At 55.6% G+C, this 22,582-nt stretch overlaps 1 protein-coding gene across 2 annotated transcripts; it reads right to left on the reverse strand.

Annotated features, from left to right (window-relative positions):
• Positions 1-250: 250 nt before the first annotated feature.
• On the reverse strand, positions 251-22,292 carry E2F2 (E2F transcription factor 2). 2 transcript variants are annotated; one of them, XM_034646371.1, is made up of 7 exons: positions 21,552-22,292; positions 15,841-15,946; positions 13,607-13,820; positions 12,844-13,002; positions 10,621-10,735; positions 8,407-8,599; positions 251-3,706 (listed from the first exon to the last, which is right to left on the reverse strand). In XM_034646371.1, exons 1-7 carry the CDS (start codon positions 21,801-21,803, stop codon positions 3,429-3,431), a joined length of 1,317 nt encoding a protein of 438 aa, XP_034502262.1. In that variant the 5' UTR covers positions 21,804-22,292; the 3' UTR covers positions 251-3,428. The 2 variants fall into 2 exon arrangements, with proteins under 2 accessions (XP_034502262.1, XP_002913315.1); XM_002913269.4 differs by having other exon boundaries at positions 13,601-13,820; positions 21,552-22,287.
• Between the last annotated feature and the right edge of the window lie 290 nt (positions 22,293-22,582).

The following is a 22,582-nucleotide window of genomic DNA, read 5'->3' on the forward strand; positions in this document are numbered from 1 at the left end:
ATGGGTCGCGAGCTTTCCAAACTGTCCAGCTGAGAGGTGTGGAGACAGAGCAGGGGAGGCGCTCACATTTTCAATCCGGGTACCGCTAACTTTTCAGTGTCTTGGTGAGATTTCAGGCTTGGTAGTAAGCCAGTGTGGGAAAGGGAGGCTGTTTCTGGGGAGAAATCAGCCAGGTGGTCAGGATAGTCCCCACCTTCGACCTCGGAGGACCAGACCCACACTTGGTAATGATCTTCAGAACGCACAAGAATCAAGGTGTCCAGAGTTGCCATTTAATGCCCGATTATCACAGCACAGGAGGTTTACATGGTGTTCATCAAGGCAGGACCCGGGGCAAAAACCAGACCAGAGGGAAGTGACCTGTGTAGAGTCCCAGCACAGGGACCAGGTGCCCTTGGGCCTAATCACCCTCAAGACACACCTGCCATCTACCAGGCTTCTTCCCTCACCCAGGAGCCCGTGGGCTGGCTGGGCTTCTGGTCACCAAGGGTCCTCGTGCGAGAACAGAGTCCCAGGCTGAGGTGGGGACCCTGGGACACAATGATGAGAATCAGACAGCTGCTTGCAAACAACCCCAAAAGGCTTTCACTTCAAACGCACTAAAGCCACGCGACGCTGAGGCGGGAACACCCAGACGCTTTTACTAGGAATGAAACACTGCAAAACTGAGGCTGAGAATGCTGGGGGACAGAAAGTCAAGCCAATCCTCTCCCAGAACCAGCTTTCTGAGCTCCACCATCCCCCTCGTCCTCCCACAGCAACCTCAGTCCAACCACAGCATTGCTGCAGAGAAGGGACACCACACGGGTCTAGCAAATATTTTTCATGGGAAGGGACATGGGAGCACGTCCCTGGTTTTAAGAAATCTCTCTGAATCTCCAACTCTACGCACAACGTAATGCTACTGAGTTCCCTGGAGTCTCCAAGCCTCTGGTGCCCCCGGGGACACAGGGGACTTGGGGCTGGGAAATGTCCTGGCAGAAATAATGTACCTCAGAAAGAAAAGTAGCTTTTCTTCCTCCCTAGTCCTAAAGTTTACATGGCCCCTAAAGGAAATACCATCCAAAAGGCATGCTTAAAGCACTTGATGGAACTCTTGAGAGGTTTCAAGTGTCACTGGCAAGAAAGAGGCATGAGCTTGTCACCCCCCACAGCCTGAGGCTTGGCCTGGGCTGTCCAGCCCCGGGGCCAGGCAGGGTATGGAGGGGATAGCACAGAACAGGGGCAGCTGCTCAGGGTACAGGCCTTGGGCCCGAGGAGCAGCCCCTCTGTCCAACACTATGGCTCAGCGTTTGGGGAATGAGCTCGAATTCTAGCCCGACTTTACTGTTAAACTCATTCCCGGTGGGTCCTGCAGGCCTCTTCTCCTTTTTCTCTGATTCAATTCTAGGAGAAAACTCTAGACAAAGCCAAAGGCATGGAAGTCAAACGTCTCTGTCTTCAGAGATGGGACATGCCTCAATGGCAGACGAGAGACCTCAGAACAGCAAGGCCATCTCAGCCCCATATGCCCCCAACCAGATTCCATGCAACACTCCTGTCCCTTGCCCAAAGGCCAAGGTAGTCCCTTGACCCTGACATAGTGGGCTGCCAAACAGGCTTCTGATGAGACCCCCTGTGAGTATCTGGGGAGAGGAGACCAAAAGCATCTCTGTAAAGCATACAAAATTAGCCCTGTTTCCAGAGCTGGACATCTGCTCCTGAGAGGGCACAGTGAGGGGCCCGGGAAGTTGCAAAAATGACAAGGCACACCATCCCCGTCTGGGCATTAGCTCACATCGGACCCCACCCCCAAAGAAGTCCACCTCCCCAGCTTCAGACGCCAGCCTCCGGTGAGCTCAGGAGCCAGCCCATGAGGCCAACTTCATATTTAAAACCAACTTAATGCTACAAACTTAAAAAAAAAAAAAAAAGTGCTGCCCAGCTGAGCCCCTGAGGAAACCTAGCTCCCTGAGGGTGGGCGGTGGGCCTCTTAGACCACCATCCCTGGCGGCCTCTCTCCAGAGGGCACAGCCTTGGTTCAGCCCTGAGCAGCCTCATCCCAGGTTGGGTGGGGAGGAGAGCTGACCCCCTCCCCCACAAAGTGGGCTTCAGAGACACTGTGGGATGGTCAAGCCTCTGGGGGTGGGGGCAGGGCAAGAGACCTTCTCAGGACCCTAAGCCTGAAGAGGTAACATAAGCCTGTCTCCCCATCAGCTGCCAAGGTCTGGTCTGCAATGAAGACTCCTCCCTGTCAGCCCTTTGGCATTCCAGTGACAAAAGGAGCCAAAATGCCACCAAATCCTGGTCACGGTCTGTCCTGGGGTGGGGGAGGTCTATGTGAGAGCTGCAGGGGAGAGCAGATCCTTAAAGAATGACTCCCTTCAATGAAGAAAAAAATCCTTCCAGGGAAGGGGAGGATGATACCAGCTGCTACCAGAGGGTGTGCTTTCTGGCAGTTTCTTGCCTGCCACTCCCTGCCAGGAGCTCGGTGTAAGACAGCACCTGGCCCAAGCAAGAGGCACAAATGGAGGAAAGGTGCCCTCAGCAGGCCTGTAGCAGCTTCCACGTTCCTGTCCATGTTTCTCGGGGGGCGGAGGGGGGGCTTTCAGTGTTGACTCCCTAGAGGGTCGTTTTCCGTGTTGTAAGGGGACGGAGAGGTAGGGAATTCCATAGGAAGTGGGTCTCCGTAACTGCAGCCTCGATGCCGCCAGCCCTGGGATGGCTCCCTGCGACCCCTCTGGGACAGAGGAGACCAGGAACCCAAGGCTGCCGCCTCAGCGGGAGACCACGGGCAGGTGGAGCCCGAGGGCCTGCAGCCACCACTTACTAGAATTACGAGGCCTAAGTGCAGGTAGCGTTCTAGCAGACCGGAGAGCCCCCCCAGAGACCCAGCCCACTGCTACGGGGAAATCGGGGACCTGGCTGGGGGCCCTGGAAGCCCTGGCCTGCCCCTGGACCGTGGACAGCACTGAGCCTGTCTGAGAAGTCTTACTAGAAACTAGAACAATCTCCCTGCTAAAAACTCAGGGAAGACAAACAAACAAAACTCAACCTGAAATAAATACAAAGGCATTAAGTGCTTCTTGATAAACTCAGGGTCCTAATTCCTCCCAAAAGGCAGGGGCAGGGCCTTTCCCTGGACCTGTTTGCCTCACCTGTGGCCCTTCATGTGGGAGGTCAGAGGTCAGAAGCTGGGTGGGCCTCCCCAGGCCCAGCTTCCATGAGGAAAGAGAGGACCCAACTCCTGATACACTCCTCACCCAAATCCTCTACGTACCTCCCCACTCTGGCTGAGACAACTTCGGCTGGCAGGGGGTAAGAAAGAGAAGAGGCCCCCCTACCCTGAGGGCAGCACCTTGTGTCCCACGTCCCTGTGTGGGCAGAGGGCCTGTCAGTCTGTGAGGAGGTAGAGCCAGGGGCGGGCTGCTGGGGGCAGGCAGGGCCACTCAATTAATCAGCAGGTCCCCGAGGTCGTAGGAGTCGAAGAGGTCACTGATGCCCTCACCCCCGTCCAAGCCCCACAGGTAGTCGTCCTGGTCCAGGGGCGGGGAGAAGCTGATCAGGGGTGAGCTGCACGGCAGGCTCGGGGACAGGAACTGGTCCTCAGTCTGCTGTAGAAGTGGGTGCGGCAGTTCCAGCATGCTGTCCGTGGCCTCCAGGGGGACCAGCGGTGGGGGCGGGGGCGCGGGCGGCTGCGGGACCTGCTGGGGAGTCAGCGCTGGAGCTGGAGACAAGCAGACAGAGATCATACCTGGACCTGGTGCCCGAAAGCCTCTGGTCAGACCTCGGAGCCCAGGAAGAGCCCTCCCCCGTTTTCTGGACGAGTGTGCTGCTTCTCTCCTAACCTGCCCCACACCCAATCGCAGGGCCCACTCTCCCTCTCCTGGCACAGCTCTAGCCACTGCCCTCATTCTCTCTCCTCTCGAAGGAGGTGGGATCTCTTGCTCTCCAAACCCTACCCACTTGGGGGGCCTGGCTGGCTCCGTTGGAAGAGCACACGACTCTTGATCTCAGGGTTGTAAGTTTGAGCCCTACGTTAGGTGTAGAGATTACTTAAAAATAAAAATCTTTACAAAAGCCAAAAAACCCTCACACCTCTCACCGTCAAGGCTCTGGCCCCTGGAACCACATCCTTGGTTTCCTGCATCACCAATCTCTCTCTCTCTCTCAGATCATTTCTATCATTACACAGACACATTCTAATGACTCCTGTCTTTAAAAAGCATCCTCCCCGACCTCATGACCCTCTCCAGTTCCCAGCCCAGTGTGCTGCTCCTTTTCATAGCAAAATTCATCAAGAATTGCCCGGGGTCACCCTCTACTTTCCCACCACGATTCACTCTTCAACCTACTCCAACCTGGGGTCTGTGTCCACCATGCCAGTCGACCAGTGACGTCCTATTGCTGGACCCAATGGTCGGTTCTCGGCCTCATCTTATTTGACCCTCCAGCAGAATCTGGCACCGTTATTCACACCTTCTGGAAACACCTTCTTCACTTGGCTCCAGTACACTAGATTCTCCTGGGTTTCTTCTCACCTCCTTGGCTGCTTCTCCTCCATCCCCTTTGCTGGATCCTTCTCCTCTTCCTCACTTCTAAGCCCTCAAGGTCCTACGGCTCCATCCTCAGACTCCTCTCTCTGGCTTCCCGTCTTCCCAGGTGACCACAGCCACCCCTCGGCTTTAAATCCCTTAGACCTACCACTCGCAGCGGACGCCTCTGGCTCGGACCTCACCCACGAGCTCTGGGCTCCAGCAACACCTCTGCGTGGATGTCTCGGCTCCCCCAGAACTTAGCATGTCAATACCAAACTCCTGGTCTTCCCCCCTCAGTTAACGGACCACCACCCATGCAGCGGCCTAAGCCAAAAGGCCGGAGAATCACACAGAATGCTGCCATTTCCCCAGCACCCAGTCCGGCAGTGCGATCGGTCATTTTCACAGCCGGATGATTTCTGCAAGCTGCCCATTTCTCTTCCATTCCGCTGCTGTGATCCTGGGCTAGCCCATCGTCTCTCACCGAGACCGCTGCTGGGGCCTCCCTACCAGTCACCTTGCCTTGACCCTGGAAGTCTGTGCTCTAGCTTAAAAATGGTTGGGAAGAAAAACCAAGTTCCACCAGCGCTGAGAAGGCCCTGCCTGGTCTGGCGCCTGCCTGCCTTTCTGCTCCCTCGGTCCCTCCTCCAGCTCACACCCAGCCTCTCTGGCTACACTGGCTCGGCTGTTTCGAGCACACCAAGTGCGTTTCTCCTTAGAGGTCGGAGGGTGACTTCCTACACCGGCACGACGAATAGGGCACTGGAAATCCCCTCCAAATATTTCCCGGTGCCCAGAATCTCACTGTTTGAGTCACGCCTTAAACCCCAACCAAACATTCCTGGGAAAATACAGCCGTGCTGGCATGTCGGCCTGAACAGCCTCTTCCTCACCGTGTATCTGTGGGCAAGTGACTTAATGCGGACGAGCCTGTTTGCTCACCTCTCACATGGGGACGATTGTCCCCACCCCGCAGGGGTGCGGAGAGGAGTCAATGATAGGTGCAGGGAGAGAACCCTTGTCGCTAAGCATGCCGGTTTGCAGAGGGCTTACCGTGGCCGGCCCTGCTCTCAAGGGGAGGCGCGTTTCACCTCCTCAAGGGGCCCCACAGGAGGCTATACTGGGACCCCTCTTTGCCGATGGGGAAACTGAGGCTCAAAGGAGCCAATGAAATGTATGTGAGTGCAAAAAATGGCATGTTTCTCTAGCGGGTGGTGGAGGCCTGCAGGGGTTCTAGTGAAAGGCTTGGCTTGGGAGGAGGGGGAGGCCCCGGGCTCGGACCCCAGCCCCCCCCTCACCAGCTGTAGGACCTGGAGCCTCAGTTTACTCGGGAGGAAAAATAAGGCTCCACCTCCCTGACGTGCTGAACAGCAACGAGATAAGGGCCGCGGAAGCCTCTGCGGCGGGCGGACCTTGCACTCTCGCCCGCTTATAACGCTCTTGCTCACACGTCTGCGTCTCCGAACCCCACGGCGCAGGCGCCCGGCTCGCAGAGGCTTTTAACAAAACCGCATTCTCGCTGTCTCAGTGCCCGTAACCCGCCCGGAGTCGTGAGGGAGTTTCAAGGGTCCCAGTTTCAGAGACGTGAGGACAGTGGCTCTGAGGGGCCGAAGTGACTCGCCTACAGCCACCGAGGCACGGCTGGCGAGGTGTAGACTCAACCCCACCCCACCCCAGCGTGGCCTCCTGCGCGGGAGCGACATTTATGCTTACCTCAGAATGTCAGCGCCCGGCGACATGGCAGACACAACCCTTCTCCCAAGCCCTTCTGTGCCAGATGAGAGACACTGAGGCCCCCAAGGGTTCGTGACTTCCCCCTGGTGATGCCAGAACCTGGGTCCCCAGACTGGGGGTGGCTTCGGGCTCTCAGACTTCAAAATGGCTCCGCTTCGGGCCAGAACATGGAGAGTGTGTGTGTGTGTGTGCGTGTGTGTGTGTGTGTGTACACGCTTTCCAGGAAATGTCCTTCTGTTCCCTTCACAAGGATGTCACTGAGAGACCACATGGCAGGGGTGGAGAAGGGCACCCATGGCACGGAGCTGGCTCCTGGGCTGGCCCCACCACCAAGCGCTCTGTCAGCCTCTACTCCTTCTGGGAGTACAACTGATCCGTAAAACCGAGGTGAAAACCTCACCCTTGCTTATGCGGGAGGGTCCCCCACCTCTGCCCCAGGTCTCAGAGGACACCGGAAGTGAAAGTGGTTCTAACTCGGAGAGCTGTGTGCGTGTTGACGGTGGGGTGGGAAGGCAGATCGAAGCAGGAGGGAAAACAGGGTGGGGCACAGGTCTGCTGTGGGAGATTGGCCCTGGGAGGGGCCTGGAGGGACAGATGGCTGGCGCACGGAGAAGCCCGGCTCGCCTGACCAGACGGGGACACAGCAGAGATCACCAGAGAAGAGCTGGGGAGCTGGGCTCTTGTCCAAGCTCTGCTTCCAACTTGCTGTGTGACCTTAGGAAAGTCACTCGCCCTCTCTGACCCTCAGCTTATTCATGTGTCAAATGAAGGGCTGAGTTAGATCAGGGCTCAGCAAACTTCTGTAAAGGACCGGGTAGTATTTTACGATTTGCAAGATACTTACAGTCTCTGTCACACAGTCACTTTCCTCCTGCCCCCCAACTCTTTAAAAATATGAAAACCATTCTTAGCTCATGGGCCACTTAAAAACAGGCCAGATTTGGCCTGCAGGCAATAGTGTGGGGACCCTTGAGTTAAAGAAATGGAATCCAGCCCGTGTTCTGTGGACGCCCCACCAAGCCTCTTCCGTCAGACCAGTTTGAGCTCTGGTTTGTTTAAACACCAGAGTTCTACTTAAGGGAATTCTGCTGCTAAAGAAACAGAAAGTTGAACACTGGCCTCCATAGCCTCGAAGGATCTGTCAGTCTGACCTGATGTGTGAGCCCAGTAAAGGGCAAAAACCATCCTGGGGGAAGGGCCTTCCCAGGCACCCACTTCTACCCCTTTCAGATCCTTCCCTGGGACCTCTCCTGCGTCTTTGCTCCCTGGTGACTGCCTCGGGCTACTTCCTGCCACGTATGGCCAGCTTTAGCTGTACGGTCCACCTCCTAGCCAGGGGGGAGCTGCTCCGGTCAGGAGCCCCTTCCTTGATCTGTTCCGAGCCTCATGGTGAGAGGACTGTGGAGACCGAGGGTCAAGACACAGTTCTGTTGCCTCCCAACTAGGAGACCTTGGGCACATCACAGCACCTCTCTGCCTCAGTTTATTCATCTCTAAACTGGGAACAACAGCGCCTACCTCAAGAATTGCTGTGAAGAGTAATGTGATAACATAGATATACCTAGTATAGAGTCATGGTTTAAAAAAATCTTTGTTACAAAGAAGAGTGATAAAATAAAGATAAAATTAATTAATTAAAAAAAGAAATCTTAGTCCAGCCTGCCTTCCAAAAGCTGTAGTTCCTATTTACCACGGGCTTCCTGAGAGCCAGGAGCTGTGCTATTAGGAGTCATCCTAAAAGTGTGGTTCTAGCAGGTTAGCAACGAGAAGAATCGCCAGCAGTTTCTGCCGAGCACCGTCCCAAGGGCTTTACCTATACGGTTTCATTCAATCCTCACAACCTACAAAGTAGATACTATTATTACTGTGCCCAGCTTACAGATGAGACTAAGGCCAAGAGAGGTCACGTGACTTGCCCAAGGTCACACAGCTGGTAACTGGAAACACGGGGATTTGAACCCAGGACCCCTCCGCCCCAGAGCAGCATCAGCCCCCCGACTGAGACAAGAACACACACACACACACACACACACACGCTTTATGAAGTATAGAGCGCGAGCTGCCCTTCGCTGCCCAGCAAATGTTGCCACAGGAGAGGAAGCTCTAAGGCTGTTTGCTCTCCCCACCTCCTGTCCCTCTGGACAGAGGGTCCTACCTGGGGATGCCGTGGGTTCTGTCATCCCAGGGTCAGTGCTGCTGCTGGGCTGGGTGGAGTCAGGGCTGGGGCCAAGGGGGGAGGAGGGGGGGAGGGGCTCCTGGGCAGGGCTGTCTGGGTCCCGCACTTCCTCTGGGCACAGGTAGACTTCGATGGGCCCCTGCGTGCTCTTCAAATATATCTGCAGGTTCTCCTGGAGGAAGAGGAGAAGCCAGGTCACGGCTCTGGGCAGCTGGGCACTCATGGGCTGGGGTGAACGGACGGACCCCCAGGGCTCCCATCCTCCACGTGAGCGAGCTCAGCTCCTAAGCTGGGCCCCGACCCTGCCCCATCTGACCGGGGTTGGGCACCTGCTCCTTCTGCCTGTCTGGCCCTCAGGCTCCCTTCTCTGAGGGGGAATATCTTGATTTTCCTTCAGGAAACCACTCCTCTCCCACTCTCAAGTCATGTAATTTTGGGGGACGCCACCTTTCCCAACTTCAGTGGGTGAGCTTGGCGTGCAGGCTGGGAAAGTCACAATGATCATGACTAGTTCAGGGAAGCACGCCACTCAGCTCAGTCCCCTAGCATCAGACCCAGGACGTGTGCTGGACTTGGAAATGGAAGCTCCCTTCCCTCTAGGTTCTCGGGGCTGGGATCATGAAAGCTACCTTTGCCCCTGGAAGAGGGGAGGCCACCTGGGAATGGAAACAGCACAGAGAATGGCAGAGAAAGACAGAGAGCACGGGGTGAAGCGAAAGTCATAGTTAGAATTCCAGCATCTAGCCTTGACTGTAATTTCCAAATCTTCCCTCTGGACCTGTCACTTGGTTCCCCACAGTCCCCTCCACCCCTCACCCCTGACTTAAGCCATTTGGACTTGGCTTTCTGTTACTTATAACCAAGAGTCCTGATACTTGGCCTTCCTACCAGTGCTTCTTCCCTGCCACCATCAGCTACACACATGCCATTCCAGCACACACTCCAGTCTCCTCCCTGGTGCCCCTGCAGGGCCCTCTGTCTACCCCTATTCCCCCTGACAAAAATCCTGTTCATTCTTTAGCAACTCACACCTGTAGCCAGCTATGGGCTCTTCCTCCCACTGTCCTTTGTCTGGGCCCTCTGGGCACCTTAAGTCTATAAATGGCCAGGTGACTGCTTGCTTGGGTCTTTTTCTCACTAGGTCCTGAGCTCTTCAAGGCAGGGGTGGGGCCCCATGTATCTTAATGTCCTTCCATTAAAAGAATTATTTCCTGAGCACTTATGATGTGCCCAGCTCTGGGCTGGGGGTACCACAGGCGTGCAACACACTTTTGTGGCACTTACCCTCTAATAGGTGAAGCACAACATAATCACATAATCACCAACATCTCCCAGCAAATGGAGCTTAAGTGCAGTAGAAAAGCACAGGCAGGGACGCCTGGGTGGCTCAGTCGGTTGCGTGTCTGCCTTTGGCTTGGGTCCTGATCTCAGGGTCCTGGGATCGAGCCTGCATCGTGCTCCCTGCTCAGCAGAGAGCCTGCTTCTCCCTCTCCCTCTGTCCCTCCCCCTGCTTGTGTGCTCACTCGCTCTCTGTCAAATAAATAAAATCTTCAAAAAAAAGGAAAGAAAAGAAAAGAAAAGCATAGGTAGTAATGAAATCTGGGGGAGGGGGGTAATCAGGGAAGGCTTCCTTGAGGAAGTGATGTTTGAGTTGAGACCTGTAGGACAATTAGCAGTAAACCAGGCAGAAAAAGGGACGAGTGTTTCAGCTGGAGAGAGAGGCATCAGAAGGTCTTATACTGGGCACGAGCTTAGTGTGGTGGGGACACTGCAGAGATGTCAGCGTGGCGGCAGCGAAGGCACAATGGGGCAGCATGAGAGAAGAGGCTAGTGAGGTCAGAGCACAGAGGGGCTCATAAGGAAGGAGTAAGAATTTGGGTCTTATCCTAGGCGCGCATGGTTAGCAGGAAAGGATTATGGTGGGCACTAATCCCACAGTGTGTGGGCACAGGAATGCAGGGGCAGGTGGGTGAAGAAAGGTGCCAAGAGCAGAGATTTTCTTGGGCCGGTAGCTGACATCTGTTGTCCTTTCCAGCTCCCGCCATCTCTGCCCCAGCTTGGAGACCACCCATCTTGCTATGGGCACCAGAATGGATCAGGGAAGCTTGGGGCCAGGCCGTGCCAGGGACAGAGCCTACGGAGCAGCCTGGGACCCTCCTCAACTGGCTCTCCACCAAATGGTCCCCCCCTCACCTCACTCCTGTCGGGCACCTCCAGTCTTGTCTGGGGAGGGGCCTTGACCGCGATCACCGTCTGCTCCTTAAAGTTGCCAACGGCACGGATGTCCTGGTAAGTCACATAGGCCAGTGTAGGGACAGGAGAGTCAAGAGAAGTAACTGGTCAAAATTCAAACCCCTAGGGGTGCCTGGGTAGTGCAGTCGTTAAGCGTCTGCCTTCGGCTCAGGGCGTGATCCCAGCGTACCGGGATCGAGTTCCACATTGGGCTCCTCCGCTGGGAGCCTGCTTCTTCCTCTCCCACTCCCCTGCCATGTTCCCTCTCTCGCTAGCTATCTCTCTGTCAAATAAATAAATAAAATCTTAAAAAAAAAAATTCAAACCCCTAGCATGCCAGGCTAAACCTCTAAACATCTCTTTTTCACTCCTTACACAGCTTAGAAATAACCAAAAATGATCAACTGTTCTTTTAATATCATAAGTTACCTTGGATCCCTTTAGAAAACAAATGGGAGTATAAATCATTTTTTTAATCAATTTTTTTTAAGATTTTATTTTATTTATGTGACAGAGAGACAGCCAGCGAGAGAGGGTACACAGCAGGGGAGTGGGAGAGGGAGAAGCAGGCTCCCAGCGGAGGAGCCCAATGTGGAACTCAATCCTGGTACGCTGGGATCACGCCCTGAGCCGAAGGCAGACGCTTAACGACTGCGCTACCCAGGCGCCCCTTTAATCAAATTTTTTTTTTTTTAAATGCTGCCTCATGTCAATTTTTTAGACTTTATCTTGGGCGCCTGGGTGGCTCGGTTGCTTGAGTGTCTGACTTCAGCTCAGGTCATGATCTTGGAATCCTGGGATTGAGCCCCATGTGTACCAGGCTCCGTGCTCAGCGGGAAGTCTGTTTTTCCCTCTGCTGCTCCCCCTGCTTGTGCTGTCTCTCTCTTTCAAATAAATAAAGAAAATCTTAAAAAATAAAAAAGGCGGGGAGCGCCTGGGTGGCTCAGTCATTAAGCGACTGACTTTGGCTCAGGTCGTGATCCCAGGGTCCTGGGATCGAGCCCTGCCTCAGGTTCCCTGCTCAGCAGGAAGCCTGCTTCTCCCACTCCTGCTCCCCCTGCTTGTGTTCCCTCTCTCACTGTCTCCCTCTGTCAAATAAATAAAACCTTAAAAAAAATAAAAATAAAAAAACTTTACCTCGCAGACTAGATCATTACCTCTGAGCAGATAGTAAGACTTGTCTTATTTCTTTATATTTCTCATGATGCCTGGCATCCTTCCAAAAATACAAGATGAGATCCAAAAACCAATGAGACGGTGGAACCATTTGGGGAAAATGTATGAAAAGCCTTAGCAAAGTCCATGTTTATAATTTCAACCCTAAGAATCTAAGGAAATAAGTAAAAAATACAGGAAAATGTTCTCTATACAAAGATAGTCATCACAATCCTGCTTTATAAAAGCAGAAATCTTGAATCAATTTAGATGTTGATTCTAGGCCTTCTCAACAAACCAGAATGTAGTCTGAGCAGGACAGCCTCAAATCATTCTAGATACGAGGTTGAATCACATGAGGTCGCTGTTTCTGAAAAACATGGTCCAATAGCAGCAATTCCATGTGGATCAAGCAAATAGGGAGGATTCGTAGCAACATTAAAAACTGTCTATGGTAGGGATGCCTGGGCGGCTCAGTCGTTAACCGTCTGCCTTTGGCTCAGGTCGTGATCTCAGGGTCCTGGGATCAAACCCTGCGTCAGGCTCCCTGGTCCGTGGGGAGTCTGCTTCTCCCTCTCCCTCTGCTGCTCCCCCTGCTTGTGCTCTCTCTCACTCTCTCTCCCACTCTCTGTCAAATAAATAAATTGAATCTTAAAAAAACAAAACAAAACCTGCCTACGGTGATACACTAAGTGGAGGAAGGCAGGATATGAACTATCGTGTACAGCAGACCCACACTATATTTAATAACACGTACCCTGTGCACAGGTGAGAAACAATGGCTATGTTAGGGTGGCAACTACTTCTTTCTTTTCTCCATTTTCCAGATTTAAAGAAATGCACTTGCTTTTCTAACGAGAGTAACTTCGATAGACTTGTGAGGAAAAGCCACCGAGGAAGGCAGAAACAGACATGCCGGGCCCAGAGGGTGAGCTCCTGCTGTGGGGCGATGGTGCACGAACCCGGGATGGATGTGCGCAGGCGACAAGGCCCTGCTCCCCGACCGCTTCCCCCCACCAGGCAGGATATCTCTTGTTGGCCTTGTCCTCAGTCAGGTGCTTGAAGGTCAGAGAGCAGCTCTGGATGAGCTGGTCCAAGGCCTGCTCCGTGCTCATCAGCTCCTTCAGCTCCTGCCCCAGCTGCTGCTGCTTCCCAGGCCGGGTGGGGTCTTCAAACATTCCCCTGCCTCTGGGAACAGAGCAGTCCCCCAGTATGAGCCTCAGTCCACATCCAGGGGCCCCAACCCCAGGGCTGCCGTGCAGACCCACACAGACGGTGCGAAACCCCAGAATGCGGCCACTGGCGTGGTCTGCAACGCTGCCCCCTGGGCTGTGCCGATCAGTGGTCCTGCCTAGCTCCCAGGGAGCTGTCAGGAATGGAGCCTGAAGTTCGGGGCTTGGGCTAGGGAAAAGAAACAAATCAAACCTGACCCCACTTTTGAGGGGCTCTCAACACGGTCCACCCTCCACCCCAGCCTCCTCCACATGCCTTGCCTGGGTTCTCTGCACGTCTGCTCTGGTCTTCGTAGGAAGAAAGGTACCCAGAGGACTCAGATCTCAGAGCTGGAAAGGACTGTGGGTTGCTACAGCCCAGCTCCCAGTGGACTTCCTTAAGCTAGAAGAGGGGAATCTTGGGGTCCCCAACGCAAGAGGTTGGGGTCCTCTTCGGCCTTTGCAGGTCTCAGCTCCAGCCCCGACACACACCCACTGGATGTCGCGTCCCCCCCCTTCACCCACTGCACGTGCACCCCCCCCCGGGTGCCATCGGCCGCAGCGCAGGCACTCACACCCACTGGATGTTGTTCTTGGCCTTCTTACGGATGAGCTGGATACCCTCCAGCACGTTGGTGATGTCATAGATACGGCGTTTCTGCACGTCCAGCACCTCGGCGGCCCAGTTCAGGTCCAGGACCCCATCCTTGGATTCGCTCAAGAGGTAAATGAACTTCTTGGTGAGCAGCCCCAGCGAAGTGTCATACCGAGTCTTCTCTCCGGGGGACTTGGGGGCTAAGGGGAAAGGGGCCCGGTCACCACTCAGGGAGAGCCCGCCTGGGGAGCCCCATCCACGGATCAGGACCTGTGAAGCACCACCCTTCCCGTGAACACAGGAGCAACCACTTTCCGGTTTACAGAGCAGCGTGACGAGAAGGTCGTTCGCCACCACTGGCCAGGCAGGGAACCTGATACCTAGAGAGGGAAGGTGACTTGTTTAAGGTCTCACGGTCAGGCGCAGGGGCAGGACTGGAAACCAAGCGTCTGAACTCCTGGTTCAGAGCACCTTTGCACCATTGCTTCGGGCAGCCATAGCAATACCACCAGCACCAATGACAAACGCTGTGTGTAGGCCACTGTTCAAAGCACTTTCCGTACACAGCAAGTTCAATCCTTACAACCCCCTGTAAGGCTGCTGTACATCCATCCCCATTTTATGGATGAGGATACTGAGGAACGGGTAAAGTAACTCGCTCAGCTCCCTCAGCTCAAAGGGACAAAGCTGGGATTTAACTCCAGGCAGCCTGGCTCCAGAGTCTTTCTTCTTAACCATTACCCTCTCCTGCCAGCTATGTCAAGAATCTGGAATTAGGGTAAGGAGAGAAAGAGGACGATGGGCTGGGATTCAAGCACATTTTTCGACTTGCTTTTTTTTTCCACGTGTAGCCTAATGATTATCTGAAACGAATCAGTCCTGCAATGTCCAACAGGGCAGGTTCATGAATAAAAATCCTTTCTTAATGAGGTTGATGTCACAAGACCACATCCTAGCTACGGCATCGTGAACCGCAAAAGGACTTTGGCAATCCAGTGACTTGCAAGTCATATGGCAAGCTAGCGGCCAAAGGAGTTCTGGAAACTGGGTTTTGGAGAGCCTCAGACTCCTCTGGAAGGGGACTTTAGGACCCCTTCACTTACGGATGGAAGGCATGTGGCACACAGTTTTGGTCAGGTTTTGCCCCCTCGGCAGATCCGACTAAACGATTAGCGCACTTAGCATCTCTCAGTAAAACGTTCCAGGCAGCCTCTACCCGCCAACGGGAGGGTCAGCTTTCTGGCTTCGTTTTACAGATGAGACAGCTAAGGCTCACAAGAGTGACCAGAGCCCTGTCCAGACCCCCAAATTCCTGACCCTCATGCTTCCCACCCAGGGACAGACCTCCTTCATGAGGTCTCTGACCCCCCAAATTATTGGTCTTCCCTAACGTAAGTTTCTAAGACTCTGGCTAGAATCAGGATATTGATTGAGGGGCGCCTGGGTGGCTCAGTCGTTAAGTGTCTGCCTTCGGCTCAGGGCGTGATCCTGGCGCTAGGGGATCGAGCCCCGCATCAGGCTCCTCCACTGGGAGCCTGCTTCTTCCTCTCCTCTCCCTGCTTGTGTTCCCTCTCTCTCTGGCTGTCTCTCTCTCTCTCAAATGAATAAAATAAAATAAAAAAGATATTGATTGAACATATCAAGAGGCAGGAGTAGAAATTCCCTGCAGCTTAGCTTTCAAAGGACACCACCCGGGCGGCCTCTGGATCTTAACCTCTGAGGCACGAGAATAGACCAATCCAAGCTTCACTGTCCTTGGCATCACTCATTCAGCTCTCTGCCTGTGGGACAAAGACCCTGGCTAGCCCCGCTCCTCTCGGAGCTGGATTCTCTCTTTTAGAAAAGGTCAGACTGAACTAAATACAACAACCTTTTTAAAGAAAGAGTAAGCTCACGTTCAGGTCACGAGAGTGGTGTGTGGTGGGGGAGATGCGGTGCCAGCTTGGGTTTGGGTCCTGACCCCCAGCCCCCCTCACCAGCCGTGTGACCTTGGGCAAGTCACTCAAGCCCTGAGTCTCAAACTGCCTCGTCAGAGAAACGGGGGGAGTGCTAATGACAGCAGGGTCCCGTGAGAGCGCAGAGGAAACTGCCTTGTAACCCGGGAAGCATGCCACACGTGTCACTCCTGCCGACGTGGGTGGGGCTGCTGCCCTCTGCCCCTGCCCCCCCCCACACCCCCGTCCTGAGCCTGCCCTTAGATACTCCATCAGCACGGCTTACTTCTGGGGCTGGGGAGGCCGTCCACTCTAATGCACTTCCCCTTGGGAGTCCGGAATTCAGGGACTGCGGGCCTCCCGATCCCCTCCAGGTCCAGCTTCCTTTTGGCCTTGGAGAGAGGAGACAGAGGCAAAGTTTGAGAATTGTTCCTCCTTCAGTCTTTCCCCGAGTCGGGATCAAAGCAGGGAGGCCACAGGCAGCTGCTTTCTGTGCCTCAGTTTACCACCAGTCCCGGTGAAACATCACTGCACTTGGTGAGGAAACAGCAGTGAGTCGACAAGTGAGCTTTCAGGGGAAAGGGAGTCGTTCTCTGAGGAGCACAGGACACTTATCCTGAGGTGCAGGTTCCTGGGGACGACTGAAGCCAGTCTGGCCAAGAGCTCAGGGTTCCTTAATACCGGGCCCCAAGGTCACTTCTACATCTGCCACCCCCCAACCCCCACGCCCAGAGAATGATGCAGGGAGGAAGGAGTGGGTAGGACCCAAACCACATCAGGCTGGGGAGAGCCTCCCGCCCCACAAGTGTAAGAGCAGCTGGCCCGGCCTGCCCGGGTGCCCATCACAGCCCCACAGCTGGCCCTTATCAGGGTGGGGCTGGGCATCCGCCCAGGCCCAGGGGACTTCCTGGCTCCGTGCCACACCCCCGGGAGGTGCCCGCATCGGGAAGCAGAGCAAACATTCCCCACCCCCATGTTTGGGCTCCAGCTCAAGGGCCCCAGGGCCTCCTGAATAGACTCCATTTGCCATTCTTTCTTTGCTGAGAGGGGCAGACAATGAATCCTTCCCCTGCATCTCAAGGACAAACAGCTGAGGTCCCCCTGCTCCCCCTGCCTGTTCCCGCCAAGCTTGGGAAACACCTGCTGGGGAAATCAAACCACAGACCCATCTGCTCTTCTCCACCCCACTGGCACCAGGCCCCAGTTAGGCCCAGAAGCTGCACTGGCCCGGAAGGGGCCTCTCTCCTGTTAGGGCTGGGCAGGGGCAGGGCTAGGGTACTGGGGCACTGGGGCATAGGTCAGAGGCCTGGCCTTGACTCTCCCAGCTCTTTCGTGGACTCAATGTGCGTGTGTCTGACTAGGGAAGTGCTCTACGTCCAGGAACCTCAGTTTCCTCCTCTGTAAAATGGGGCAGAAAACACCTGCCTTAAGGGACCATTATGAGGAATCAAGGAGATAACTCCTGCAAAGGGCTCAGCCTGGGGCTCAGCACACGGTAGGTGTTCAGAAAATGCAGAGGGGGCGCCTGGGTGGCACAGCGGTTAAGCGTCTGCCTTCTGCTCAGGGCGTGATCCCGGCATTCTGGGATCGAGCCCCACGTCAGGCTCCTCTGCTAAAAGCCTGCTTCTTTCTCTCCCACTCCCCCTGCTGTGTTCCCTCTCTCACTGGCTGTCTCTATCTCTGTTGAATAAATAAATAAAATCTTAAAAAAAAAGAAAAGAAAAGAAAATGCAGAGTCCCTTCCCTGAAATCCAGGCTTGGCCTCTTCCTTGACAAACCCTTCAGGGAGCCACTGAGCGCATTTCCTTTCTCTCCCTCTCCCCTAATCACCCAGACACCCCTGAGCTGGTTGGGACAGAGAGGCCTATTTTAACCTTTGACAGTGAGGTCATGCTCGGCAGGGCTGAGACTTCTAACTGCTGCTGAGCACAGCTGGGCTGACAGGTGTGGGAAGTGGTGACAGCGCTTCCGGCTATCAGCTCCCCTCCCCACTCCTGCCTCCTCCAGGAAGTCCTCCTGGACTGATTCCAGGAGACCCGCTCCTTGGTTTGAGGAGCCTGGATATGATGCTTCTCTCTCCCACCCCTATCCAGACCTGGACATGATCCAAACACTTCCCTGCTCATTCCTCTCTGGAATATTCTTTTTCTAACCTCTCAGCTGGTGAGATCCTAGATTCTAGAGAATGTGACCAATCTTGCCTCTAGATAAAGGCCCCGTCATTCAATGAGACCTTCCACGTGCCCTGGGCCGAGCCCCAACATTCATCACCTCACCAAGTCTCCCCAGCACCACCAAGCCCCATTCAACAGTTGAAGTAACTGGGACTAGGTAAGCTTCAACGTCTTTATCAATCCTGATCGGAGTTGTCCACCCCAGGACCCTTCATCCATCCCCCAGGAAGGAATGCCAAGAGCAGGGAGAGGAACAGAAGTCAAGCTGAGTTCTACCCGAGGCAGAGGTGGGGCAGCCCAGAGTCTCCCCAGCCCCATCCACTTCCCCCAGCCGACAGGAGCCAGGCCCTGCTGAGGTCACAGAACACGAGGAAGAAGCTCACTACCTGCAGAGGGGGGAGAAGGAAGGACCTTGAACAGAGTATCTGCACTGGGCCTATCACATGCTCCTCAGTCCGGCACCACCAGTATTGGCAATCTCTCTTGACAGAAGAGAAATGGAGACTCAGAGAGGGTAAGCCATGAGCCCAAGGTCACACAGACAAAGGGCAGAGCCAGAGTTTGAACTCAGGATTGTCTGACTCCAAAGCCATGTACCAGGCCGTCTCAGCTCTTTTGCACACATTCCCCCAGATTTTGCTAGAACTTCAGCCAAGGCCTGGCTGTGCCCACCTGCCCCCATTACTTTATATACACATACCAGTTCCCTCCCTTCCCTTACTGTCCCTCCCTTTACCCTGTACTTCAAGCGTCCCCAAGCAGCAAAATGTCCCTCATCCAAGGACATCTCCCTGACACCTTGGGGCGCAGCCCATGGATGGGCCTGAGCCTACAGAACAGAAGTGGCAGATGACAAGCCCAGAAAGATGAGGGCCAAGGAGAACCTGAGCGAAGGCTTTGGAGTCAGACCCCTCTGGGTTCCCATCTAGCCCTCCGCCTTCTTAGCTGGGTGAGCTCAGCGGGTCAACTGACCTCTGGACCCCACCTGTAAAATGGGGATGATCTGCTCCCCCTGGGCCGGGGACTCGGTGACAGTGCAGCAAAGCGCTTTGCTCACACACGGAAGCTGCTATCACTAAGGCTCCAGGGGCGAAGTAAGGGGAAAGTTCAGAGGGAGGCTGAAGAGACGGGGCTGTGCCAAGAGCAAAGGCCAGTCTGGCTCTAACCTGGACCCTCTTAGGAGGCAGCCCCTAAAGGCCTGCTTAGGATTCAAGCTCCCCTTGCCAACCCCAAGGGACAAGAGTGAAGCTCCTTCCTCAGGCAGCCCCAGAAGTGAGAGGGTCGGAGATGACCAGACACAACCCCGCTCTGGGCGGCAAGGTGACAAAGGTGGGGCTCGAAGGAGGCAAGTGACTTACCCAAGGTCACAAAGGGGATGGAGCGGGGTTTCTCCCAAGTCCCATGTCCTAATTTAGATGATGGGGGGAGGGGGGGAGGAGTAAGTGTTCCAGATCCCAGCTCTACCACTCCGAAGCCTGCTTTTCCACATCTCACCCACTCTGGATGGTGGTTCTTTACAATGTTACTTTGCTTTCATGGTTCTCAGGGGGATTCAGAAAACAGAGACGAAAGGAAGGAGAACTGTGCAGAGTCCCACCCTCTTCACAGAGTCCTGTGGGAATGAGACAGAATCTCGTGTGTACCTGGCTGGACGAGGGACTCCATAGAGGAACATCCCACGCCTTCCCCAGACGGTGCTGGCAAGAGCCCCAGACAGGGAGTGAGGAGACCAGGGCTCAGGCCTTCATTCTGTCATTGAACTTGGTTGCCATCCCTGAGGTCCCTTTAAACAGCAGCTCCCCAACAAACCCTACTCACCCTGCACTTTGCAGCCTGGCCACAAACCAAGCAGCCACACCCTGGGTTGGGTCTGGAACTGTTCCAGGTCACACCCTGGTAAAATGAGTAAGCAGGGGGCCAGACCTGCCCATGAGGCTGGGGGCCATGGGGCATCTGATGGGAGAGGGGGCCCTGGCAGGACTTTAGGGTAGTCTGATGCAAGGAGACCCTCCCACTTCTTGGCTTGTGACTTGGACAAGTGACTTCACGTCTCTGCTCAGTTTCCTCGTCTGTAAGATGCCTCATCCCAGGCATCTTGGCCAAGATAAGGAACGTGAAGAGTTCCAAGCAGTGCCTGGCACACGAGAGGCGTTCAGTAAAAGAGAACCATTCTTGCTGTGATCACTGAGCCCCTCTGGGAGGGAGCTACAGACAGATGCACTCGGGCTTCTCTGGGAGGGAAGCAGTTCAAAACCACAGCTGTTACTGAAACGCAGCCACTGAAACCCCGCCTGGGCGCCTGAAAGCAGCTGGCCAGAGGAGAATGCACCCGCCACCGAGCCTCTCCCCACCCCCCCTGGGCACCCAGCTCCTCGGTCAGGCAGTGCTGCGTAAAGTCAAGGCTGCAGGGAAGAGACCACATACATCTCCCTGTATGACCTTGGACAGATCACATCCTCACTCTGTGCCTCAGTTTCTCCCTGGAGCTACTCATGCCTCCTACTTCCTGGGGTACAAAACTGTGTTAGGTTGTAAAATGCTAAACATAAGATAGGTACCCAGTCTCAGTTTTCTTTGGCTGCTTGACCTGTGAAATGGGAATAGCCCCCCTGCCTCCTTCCTCCTCGTTGGAAATCATGCGCAGGAAGGGGCTCTGGAAAGTTTAAAGCCTTGAGCATGGGCAAAGCATGATTCCCGTAGCAGGGACTTGTGCCTGCTGCAACTAGGGAAGGCTGGGGGTCTATGCCTGTCCACTGACAAAAGTCTAACCAGAAGCCTCTACAGCACTGAGGGCTGGACTTATCTCTCTGTACCTGAACTTATTCACCACTCACAACGAAGCAAACTATAGCACCCCCATCTCCCCTCCCTGGAGCCTCTTTCCAAAACCCAGGACCAGAAGCTGGAAGTGACCTGAGATGAGTTAGCCCAAGTGCCCCCATGGACACATGCATTTTCAAGCTAAGGAAATGAAAGCCCAGACCGAAGCTGAGACTTGTCCAGGGACACACTGAATTAGTGGCAGTCAGGACCAGAAACCACCCATCCACCACCCAATTCCCCCGGGGCTTTTCCCACCCCACCCTGAGGTTGTTTCCATTCTCAAGGGCTCCAGGAATTCCATTCCCACAAAACACACCCTGTACCTGGTGCCACCACACTTTGGGCCCTCCCTGGTAATGGCCTGGGGGCTTGAGAAAGGAAAAGTCCATCTGAATAGGAAACCCAGGGGGGCTGCCCCCAATTTGCACCTGCTACTGGCTGTCTAAGAGGGAAGACTGGGCCTGGGAGAGAGACATAGGGCAGATAATTGGGAAAGAGTTGGCTGTACAGGAAATTTAAGAGTCTGCCCAAGCCAGACCACCTGAGAGGCACCCTACCCCTGACCTCGTGTTAAAGTCCCCACGGTAAGCCCAGACCAAGCCCTATACCGGGACCATAGCAGATGCCCAGTACCGGTCTCTGGACCAAACAATGAAGGAAAGAATGAAGGAACGGTGGCAATGTCGGCTCCGTGGACTTCCCCAAGGACACACGGTGCACTGGGGGTAGAGTGGGTTGGGTCTCCTCACTCCCAATCCTGTGCTCATTACGCTCCACTCCAATGGATGAGGTTATTTCATCCCAAGTCCGAAAAACGAAGGGCTCTTCTACTCAGATATGCAGGGCAATGGGGTGTTCTGGAAGCTGAAAGATCTCTTTTCCCTCCCCAACTCGACCTGCTTCGTTCAAACTGGGTCCCAGGCGCCCCTCCCTCCTTTCCCACACCCGCGAAAGCACAGGGAGAAGCGGTGGGCGGCGGTGGGGAGGTCCCCAGCATTACCGGCAGCCGGCCAGCCGGCACGCATCGCACAGCTTGGCCCTCCGGTCCGTGGGGGGTGGCGTCGAGGCAGGTGCCGGGCGCCGCAGTGGGAGGCACAGTCTGCGGGTACAGCGAGGTGTAGTAGGTGGTGGTGGCCGGGCAGAGCTGGGGGCTGCTGAGGCCGGGTGGCCACAGCTCGGTAGGGCTCATCGCGGGCAGTCCCTTCGAGGGCGGCCCGGCAGCTGGAGCCAGGGCCCGGGGCCCTCGCAGCATGGCGAGCGCAGCGCCCCCTCCCCAACTGGGCCTGGCGCTCCCGCGGGCACCTGCGGGCTCCGGAGCCCAGGCTCACACGGCCGGAGGCATGGCGCGGAGGCCGGGGGAAGCCGCCAATGGACGCCTGCGGGGCAAGGCCGGACCCTCCCCTCCTGGCCCGCCGCCGAGCCGAGCCGAGCCGGGCAGCGCTTGGAGATCCCCGCTTGGAGATCGCCCAGCGGCGGCGGCGGCACGGCCAGGGGCTGTCCCGCCCCGAGGGCGGCGGCGACCCGGGACGCCCCGCGCCCCCGAAAGGCCTTGGCGCTTAGGGTCTGGCTGGCTCCCAGCAGGGGTCTCTGGGGTCGCCGGGGGCTCGGAGGAGACGCGACGCGCTCAGACGGGGAAGGGGGCCCGATTGCACCGACTCCCTCTCGCCTGGCTCTCTGGTCCCCAAGTCTTTCTCTGCCTCTTTTTTCCTTCTTCTTTTTTTTTTTTTTTTTTAGCGCCAATCTGCGTGCCGCGAAATTCGGATCTCCCGCGGAAAATGCCGCGCTTTGGTTGGCCGCCGCTACAGGCACAGGCTCCACCCCCCGGAAAGGACCGGTCCCCAAGGCTGCGATTGCAACACGAGCTTTGCTGCTTAAAGGGGCCGCCACACCTCCTGTCGCCGGGCACCCGCCGGCCCTAGCAGCCCGCGAAACAGGCTGGGAGGGTGGTTCCCGTACCTTACAGAAGCAGCCGGAGCAGCGCCGGGCCCGCTGAGGAATGGGCCAGGATACCCGGGGGGGGGGGGGNGGGGG

The sequence above is a fragment of the Ailuropoda melanoleuca genome, chromosome 2 (assembly GCF_002007445.2).
Source record: "Ailuropoda melanoleuca isolate Jingjing chromosome 2, ASM200744v2, whole genome shotgun sequence".
Taxonomy (NCBI): domain Eukaryota; kingdom Metazoa; phylum Chordata; class Mammalia; order Carnivora; family Ursidae; genus Ailuropoda; species Ailuropoda melanoleuca.